The sequence below is a fragment of the Oratosquilla oratoria genome, chromosome 36 (assembly GCF_046742065.1).
Source record: "Oratosquilla oratoria isolate Oo_2021 chromosome 36, ASM4674206v1, whole genome shotgun sequence".
Lineage (NCBI taxonomy): Eukaryota > Metazoa > Arthropoda > Malacostraca > Stomatopoda > Squillidae > Oratosquilla > Oratosquilla oratoria.
The window spans coordinates 28716718-28726274 of record NC_134812.1 but is presented as its reverse complement, the minus strand read 5'-3'; the positions used below and the strand labels follow the sequence as shown (position 1 = coordinate 28726274).

Here is a 9557-nt window from a genome sequence, read left to right as displayed (position 1 = left end):
GAATAAAAGACGGAGGACTTGCAAGAACAACCGAAAATAATGGAATTCGGCCGTCAGAAATTATAAGCCGGTGAGAATGAAGGCTGTCGGGAACGAGGACGGGGATAAAGGCCGGCCGACCGGTCAGGGAAGCCGGCCAGGATGCCTAAGAGAAATTGACCATAGCATGAAAATGGAAGCCGGTTGACCCGATGAACAAAGTTGAAAATGAGCCTGCCGGTGGGAACGAGGGTTGAAATAAAGGTGGCCAGCCAGCAAAAACCACAACAATTAGTGGAAGCCGGATGACAAAAATAATCGGAATGAAAATGGGGCGGATGGTGGGTACGAGTGTTGGAGTGATGGACGTCCGGCCGGAAAAAAAAAAATCACAGAAAATAATGGAAGCTGGCCGGCCAAAATAATCGAATTGGAAATGGGCCGGCCGGCAGCAACCACAGAAATTAATGGAATCCGGCCAGCCAAAATAATCGAAATGAAAATAGTTCGGTCAGCGGGAACGAGGGCGGAATCAGAGCCCAACCGGCCGGCAAGAACTACAGGAAATGATGGAAGCCGGCGCAAAAAAAAAAAAAAAAAAAAAAAAAAAAAAAACTAATATAATTTAACCTATCCTAATCTAACCTAGCCTAATTCAACGTAACCTCCCCTCCCCTAACATCCCCTAACCTGAGCTTAAACCTAAACATAGGTCTAACCTTAACCCAACTAAACAATATGCACTACCATCTCCCCCATATGAACAATGCCACCTTCTCCCCCGCCCCTTGAGTGGAGGAGTGTGGAGGAATTTCTTTTGCGACTTCAAGGTGTCTCCTCTGGAATTGCTTTCTTGTCCGTGCCTGGGTTCCCCACACCTACGCTATTGCCGAAAGAACTTTTTTCGTCCTCATTTGTCATTATGTTTTCCCAGACCGGGATGTCTAATTCGTTCTTTCTTGGTGAATTATGATTATTGTTATATGTATAATAGTGGATTTGCATTTTTACAATCAAATTACCATTAGGAGTCGTAAGGGAATGGTTATTATTATATATATTTTTTTTCATCTTGATCCCAAACGGGAGACTCCTGGTGTTGGACTGAGAATCACCGTCGGTTTGGCCAGGAGGCAGCCGCCGCTGGGAAGAGGACCACCTACCACGAAATAAGCGACCCCTGCGGTGGTTGGAGGTGATCAATTGGACAATGAAATTGTAGTGCCAATTATCACGTCCACATGGCACCAAGGGAAGCTGAAGAGGACGAGTCATAAGGGGTGGGATAGAAGTGGAGTTGAAGGAAGGGAGGAACGAGATTGAAATTGTATATCATTACGAGGGTAGATCTGTCAACAATCATAAAAAGAAAGAAAAAATGCTGTGAAAATAAAAAGTTTATGGTAGCAAATTTGATCCAAGTGCTTGAAGAGTCAGGTTTAACAGAAGTCAACGGTATTTATCATTATAACTGATGTATTTCACAATACGCTCACGAAGGGACTTCCAATGTGCCGTTCCGTCTAAGATAACCATAATTAAACTTATGCACGCCAGGATAGACATATCACACTAGGCACACATTCCTAAATTGTGATTTTTATCAGTATAGTAACTTTGACAAAAATACTACTTTACTTGTGACATGGTAAACAATATATCTAAAAGAATGAGAGGCCTCAATTCGACTCCCGGTAAGTGCTAGGCAACAGACCAAGTCACACTTTCATGACGTTTCAACCTTTCCCTGCAATGGCAGGCATTAGAGATAGAATAGAGTAGTGCTGCATTTCAGCGCTAATACCAAGGCAGTATGATCGATTTGAATATACAGCCATATGTGTTTCAACAGGCCTAAAACTCAAGATACTCTTCTCATCGTACAGACCCCTTTCCGAAGTCAGATTAAGTCTGAGTGATGAAGTAGGAAGACTGTATCACCTGCAGTGTACCAAAATGGCCGTACACATGCTCATGTGAGTGTACTTGCACGTATACAGGTACAACTGCGAATGCGAGTGCGTGTGTAGATGTGGGTACAAGGGCGCATGTACTTTGCGAAATTTCAACAGGAACATTGGAAATGAACCTGTGCTCCCGATTGAATTTCGCAAACCATAGCTGGGGAACAACCGAAGACGATGACGTTAGTCTAAAATCCCCTTTGAACTCTGAGCAAAACCGGGGGAATCCCGCTCCATTCCATGCGAGCTAGTGCACGAAGAGGACGAGGGAGGAAGGGAGGGGGGAGAGGTGAATAGCGTTGCGCACCATATAAGCCACCGCAGACGTGGACGGACACACTTGGTCTTATATTGCATTAAGAGGACGTACAGTGTCCCTCATCTTGTTAGCGCATCCACTTCTTTCAGTAGAAAACTACTTCTTGGAAGAATCTTCGACTGTTCACGTGATATTCTCCGACCTGCAGAATGAAAGTCCTATGTGCCTTGCTCATGTCCTACCTCGTCTTGGTGGCGGGTAAACACCTTAAAAGTGGTGTTGCGAGCGGAAGTGGCGGCGCTACAAATACTCGATTCTTCGGAGGACGTCCCCATCATGCACAGGGCCTTCCCTTTGGGGCACCTGGATTAGGAGGTGCTGGTCACTTCGGAGGGAGACCTCATGACGGAAGACCTCCTTTCGGTCACCAAGGCGTCGGTCACGGGATTGGCGGTGGAATTGTTCCTCCTGTCGCCCCCAGTAGCAACTGCCGTTATTGGTGCAAGACTCCTGAAGGAGCGGCCTACTGCTGTGAGAGCAACAACCAACCAGCCGACCCCATCGCCACGCAGATCGTCAAACCCGGTCAGTGCCCACCCGTCAGGCCCGTGTGCCCACGCATCTTCGGACCTCCCATCACCTGCTCGAATGATGGAGCGTGCAGTGGCGTAGACAAGTGCTGCTTCGACAGGTGTCTTGGTGAGCACGTGTGCAAGGCGCCTCTTGGATATGGACGATAATGATCTTTTAAAGTAGTTCATCATAAGAAGCTTGGGGCTTCAGCCGATGCTTTTGCTCTACATCATCACTCAATCCAACCTATTTATTTCATACTTATGGAGACGATACAACGTGCGTTTATGCACAATCGAAAGATACATATTTATTTTGAATAAAAATCAAACTCGTATTATGTATATTTGTGACCTCTTATTTGAAACACGGATTCTATGTAGCTACAAAAATCAGTTTCCTGTCTTTTCATTAGAGAACCATGCTCAATAGTTAATGATAACTTGAAGCACGGCACAGTACCTCTTGACCTCAACTTTTGTCAATACTGACACAGTAATGAGTTCTGAAGGCTGGAAGTTTCTAACAATGAAATCAAATCATCTAATGAGTTGTTTTGATTTTTTTTTTCTGTGACTGTTATGAAAGAGTTGGTCGAATTGTGTCTTACCCTGTGTAGAATGGGAAATTGTCTCGACTAAATGAAATTGCATAAGGTTTGTATTACGTTAGTTGGTAATTGTATCCTTTTCATTGATTTGGTGGAGATTATTTGGTGGACATTTTGAAAGAGTTTGTCACAAGTAGATTAATGAAAACTGAGATGTTACTCCTGAATCTGCTCGTTCACATTTTGATTGCCCTGTGTTTGTTGTGTGTGTGTATGTGGTTGTTTGTGCGTGTGTTTGCGTGTATGTATGTGCGTGTATGTATGTATTTTTATGTGTGCGTGTGCGTGCATGTATGTATGCGATCGTACGCTTGGTCGTGGACTCTTCACAAAGGTGCTTTTCAAATCTTTTAGTTCCAGTGACTATTATGTGGTCAGCATTTATCAGGACACTTAATACGGAATTTTCATTTTACTTTTAGACAAGGTCATTGTATTATCTTAAAAGTTTAAAGAATTTCATGTATTACTTGGATAATGTTCCTTAAATATTTGTCATTATTTCCATAAATTCTATGTTGTTCAACATGTACCCTTAGCTACGAAACTCTCTTCTAGAATATTTTAACACAAGAAGAAATCGTGTATCAACTCCTTATACCTTCTTCGTCAATTTGCTATTCATATTTTCGGATTTTCTGACCCTGTCCGATAATTCTCTCTTTAAAGTTCAGATTCAAACATTATCTTTAGAAGTACTTAAACAAGGATGTACCTGGCTGCATTAGGTTCGGTAAAATTCCTTCCTATCGGGTCCTTGAGACTTTGTGATGGTCAGTTACATGGGAGTTGTCTTCTGAATTGATAATACCATAGTCCCCCAACCCCTTGTTACTGTCCTGTACCATTTCTCTGAATATTCATTTCCTTTTTTCGCCTACCCTGTGGTGGGGGAAAAGAATTCTACTACCAAGTCTTCCCACTTGAGTCGTACGAGGTGACAAAAAACGGGACGGGGGATAGGACTAGGAATCCTGCTACCTGTAGTCCCAATGGGGACATTCCTGAAAAAGTAAAGGCATAAGAGGGTCTAGGAAGTACTTTGTAAATACCTCGTAAATTCATCATACATCAATTTATTTCTAGTGCCCTCTGAGTAGTTTACATACAAGGAATTTCTCAATCTAAAATTGCCTTAACCTTAGATATATAACGAGTTAAAATGCAAATTTTCTTCCTGTGAGAAAATTGCCCAATTCTAGCTCCAGAGCCAAAATCTACAGTAATTAAACAAAACCAGCCTAATCCTAAGGAGAAGTCAGTTTTAAGTAGGCTTTTGGTCCCAAAAAGTGTCACTATTTTTTCAGATTTTTACATCTTTATTTCCAAATTTTGAAAGGTCTACTCTACAAAACCTGGAATGTGATACAAAAATGGTTACGATACTACACCCTAATACATACATACATACATTCATACATACATATATACATACATACATACATACATACATACATACAAGAAGAAAGCATGTTTATGGAAAATGATTGTATAATTTTACCAAATGTTGAAATATTGGTTATATTTATTTAATTTTTGTGCGGGCGGAAATAGTTCATTCACAAACTCTTACGTTTTTGGAGAGAAACCCCTATAACTTTACATATTCTGAAGATAAATAAAGTAGAAAAATTTCTTCACCTCTCAGTTGTAGACATACACACGCACACAAAAGAATGTGTACACATGATATTTGTGTTTGTGTATGCATGTATTTTCAAACTAGGGTTTCCCAGCTTTGGGAGGGGGAGTGCACACCTGAGAGGGGAGTATTTAAAGCTATATTTGATTAAAAAATATTTTGGTTAGGGTTAAGGGTTAAAGTTAGGTGGTTTATGGTGAGGGAACACGCCACTACTGTAGTTTCCCCTTAAGTTATCATTTTTGTAACATAAGAATTAATACACTTAAAACATTGTATGTGTTCATATATTTGTGAAATTAATGTTGCCACAAACCATGATAGCTTTTGTAAGAAAAAATCATGCAAATGTAAAATGATTGTATAATTTACCAATTGTTGAAATATTGCTTATTTTCATTTAATTCTATTGCGGCGGAAATTGATCATTTACAAATTCTTCCTAGGTTTTTCCAAATAAACCCCTATAACGATATATATTTTGAAGATAAATAAAGTAGATACATTTCTTCACCTTTTGGCTGTAAACATTTATTGTCAATCCACACACACACTCACACACGCACGCAAAAGAATGTACATATGATATTTGTATTTGTGTATGCATTTATTTTCAAACTAGGATTTCCCAACCTTCGGGCAGTGGGGAGCACACCTAGGAGGGGGAGTGTTTAAAGTTATATTTCATTTAAAAAATATTTTGGTTAGGGTTAAAGGTTAAAGTTAGGTATGGTATGGTTAGGTTAGGGATTATTCACGAACTCGCAGCAACGCGTGGGTAATTTGGCTAGTATATGTATATGTATATGTATATATATATATATATATGTATATATACATATGTATATATATACATATATGTATATGTATATATGCTCACTTCCAGCCTGCTGTCACTCTCTCCCCTTGTACATCTCAACACCTTACATTTGCCCACATTTATCTTCAGCTTCCTTTTTTCACGCACCTCAAACTCTGTCACTAACTTCCATAATCCTTCCTCTGATCCAGCTACAAGCGCAGTGTTTTCAGCAAACAAAGATTGGGTTATTTCCAACTTTTCTTAATTTTATTTAACCATCTACAACTCCTGACCCAATCCATGTATAGATTGAACAGCCAGGGCGACATAACACATCCCTGACGAAGTCCAACCATTACCTCAAATCACTCACTCTCTCCATTTCTAATCCTAACACAAGCCCTACTACTCTCGTAAAAACTCTTGACTGCTCTTAAAAGGTTTCCTCCTATCCCATACATCTGCAGTAGCTCCCACATTGCCTTCCTGTCTACCCTGTCGTAAGCCTTTTCCAAATCCATAAAAGCCCAAAAAACATCCTTACCTTTTCATATATATATATATATATATATATATATATATATATATATATATATATACAGGTATATACATACATGTATATATATATATATAATATATATATATATATATATACATATATATGTATATATAAATATATATGTATGTATGTATGTATATATATACACGAGTATGAAACACGTGCGTGTGTTGATATATTCGCCTATGCAGCAACTAAGTGAACCCCTCGTCAAACTCTGAAGACTTTACACATTTTGAACCCTGTTTCCAGGAAAGATTTGTTATGACGTAGAACAGAAAATCCCCTCGACAAGTAGGAGGTGAGGCAAAAGCGGAGGGAATACCAGATCTTTAAAACTGAGAGTATTAAACGGGGAGGTGAGGAAGGGGGTGGAGGGATGGAATGGTGGGACCGGTATCCGATATATAAGCAAAGGCGGGACGAGAGCAGACACACACAACCTTCCAGCTTCATCTGCGCAACACAGCGAGGAAGCAGCCGAGCATCATATACGCCTTATTTTCCCGCAGAAGTTTTCATTGTGAAAGGTTTCTACTCTGCTAATCACTGACCTTCATAATGAAAGTCCTGTGCGTCCTGCTCATGTCCCTCGCCTTGGTGGCGGGTAAGAAACTCAAAGACGACAAGGGTAATGCTGCGAGTGGAAGTGGTGGAGCTGCAGGTACTCGATTCTTTGGAGGACATCCCCCTCATGCACAAGGTCTTCCCTTCGGAGCCCCTGGTCTTGGAGGTGCTGGTCACTTCGGAGGGAGACCCCATGTCGGAAGACCTCCTTTCGGTCACCAAGGCCATCCCGTAGTCGGCGGCGTCGGTCACGGGATCGGCGGTGGAGTTGTTCCTCCCGTCGCCCCCAGCAGCAACTGCCGTTACTGGTGCAAGACTCCTGAAGGAGCGGCCTACTGCTGTGAGAGCAACAACCAACCAGCCGACCCCATCGCAACACAGATCGTCAAGCCCGGTCAGTGCCCACCAGTGAGGCCCGTGTGCCCACGCATCTTCGGACCTCCCATCACCTGCTCGAATGACGGAGCGTGCAGTGGTGTGGACAAGTGCTGTTTCGACAGGTGTCTTGGAGAGCACGTGTGCAAGGCGCCTCTTGGATATGGACGATGAAAGGCTAAGGTCTCTTTCCCAATCTTCTTCTCAAGAATTTTGTACAAAAAAATCTATTTATTGCAAATAAATTGTTAATTATATTCACTATCTTTGTTGTAACCTTCAAATCTAACCTACGAAATTCCTGGAACCATGAAAGTTTATTTCATGACTGATGTCTCTTGATAAAATTAGTATGAAAGAGTGTGCCCCAGGAAGTGGTCAGCTATTGCAGCTAAAGGCCTCCATCTTTGTCAGGGGCTCGTGACGGGCACCGATAGTCACCTAAGGTCATGTTTGGGCCATTTTGATTTCCAGTGCATCAGAGAAGCAAGATATCATTACAAGAGTTTTTCCTCTGGAAACGATATCCCTTTTGAAAATAAATTAATAGATAAACGAATAATAAAAAACGTCGACGGAGGGCATTCTCTCCAATCACCTTTGCAACTGAGAAGGATTTGGTTTGATTCTCAACGGCACATAATGACCATCATTTAGTTTGGTCAGTTGAGGGAAAAAGTGATTACAACAGATCTTAATAGCTATCGTTGATATTTACTCGATAATGATGGCAACTAAGTTAGACTAATGGTCGGTAGTAAGTTATGATTGGACATTAAATATAGTTTTGGATGTGTTTATAGTAAAATTAATAAAAATATCCATTTGTCAGGCATCATTCTTTACTAATCGAAGTGCTCAACTTGTTATTTTCTTACACACCAGCGGCCATTGTCCCCTACATAGATTTTGTTGTGAATAAATTCAGACTGGTTCTTCCTCAACTACCTAAAACTAAGAAAAACCAAACCAAACCTAACGGAACCTAACTTTACCTAACGTAACGTACCTTAACGTACCCTAACATAACCCAAAGCTGACGTCCCTTAACCTAATCTAAACCTAAGCTAAACCCAGTTGAACAATATCCACTTCAACTTCGCCCATACGAACAATCCCACCCACCTCGGCCAAACCCTAAGTAGTCACGTGGTTGGAAGAGAATGGAAAGAATTTCTTTATTGATTTCAAAGCCTCTCCTCCCCGTCCTCTGGGCCTGACTGATGGTAAACTTTGGAAAGTTTCGTGGATATATTTTTAAAGTTGGGAGCCTGTGAAGAAGAAAATAAGCTTACTTCTGGTCGTGAGAGGATCGGGGACAACGAGGAGGAGGAGGAGGAGGTGGAGGAGGAGGAGGAGGAGGAGGAGGAGGAGGAGAAGGAGGAGGAGGAGGCATTTATTGGAATGAGGCTGGGACTGAGTTGAACGAGAGACAAAAAACCGGGTTTGCCTCAGGTTTTGTCGACACCGAGGGTAGTTTCAGCGCAAACAGATGCATGATTCAGAATTTTTACTTTTTGATAATACCAACCAATCTTATTTACTGAATATGACGGCAACGCGTTTCCCTATCATCCTCGATATTATGTTTTTAACATGCCAGAATGTGTACGAGAAACCACACGACCACATTAATCATTAAGGTCTAGTATGCAGATGGTGCTACATTCATCAACCACTCGCACCAAAGATTCTTACATTAATGGCCATTTACACGGTCAAACACTTTGACAAACCCGGTTTGTCAGACAAGTGTTTGAAGTGATGTTTGACCGTGTGAATGGGACATTTGGTCGTCAAATACCCTATTCGCACCGTGAAATATCACTTCAAACACTTGTTTGACAAACCGGGTTTGTCAAACCGTTTGGCCGTCTAAATGCACCTTTAGGGTAGGTTTGGTAGTGAATACCAACAAAATAGAAGTCCACTATTAACTCACTGGCTTGAGTGCACTAATCTTAACCCCGGAAATAAATAATAGAAAGACCCGTTAGTATAAAACAGAAATAATACACGTGAAGTCAATGGAATATAATGAGTGCTAAATTATATCACAATTAATCATACATCTAATACAAAAAATGTCTAACAGAGCCCTAATCTAGTAGGGGATAATACTTTACCTAATAAAAATAAGAATTATCCTTTACTCACTCTTTTATTTTTTATTTCCGTGTTAGCACATTATCAATTGAATATAACCTTCCCATTTTTAAACAAAACT

At 41.0% G+C, this 9557-nt stretch overlaps 2 protein-coding genes across 2 annotated transcripts; both read left to right on the top strand.

The window, feature by feature from the left end:
* The first annotated feature begins 2299 nt into the window (after positions 1-2299).
* On the top strand, positions 2300-3105 carry LOC143019159 (uncharacterized). Its single transcript, XM_076174853.1, has one exon. The coding sequence runs from the start codon at positions 2412-2414 to the stop codon at positions 2940-2942; it is 531 nt and encodes a 176-aa protein (XP_076030968.1). The 5' UTR covers positions 2300-2411; the 3' UTR covers positions 2943-3105.
* Positions 3106-6843: 3738 nt separating this feature from the next.
* Positions 6844-7504, top strand: LOC143019158 (uncharacterized). Its single transcript, XM_076174852.1, has one exon. The coding sequence runs from the start codon at positions 6950-6952 to the stop codon at positions 7502-7504; it is 555 nt and encodes a 184-aa protein (XP_076030967.1). The 5' UTR covers positions 6844-6949.
* Positions 7505-9557: the final 2053 nt, after the last annotated feature.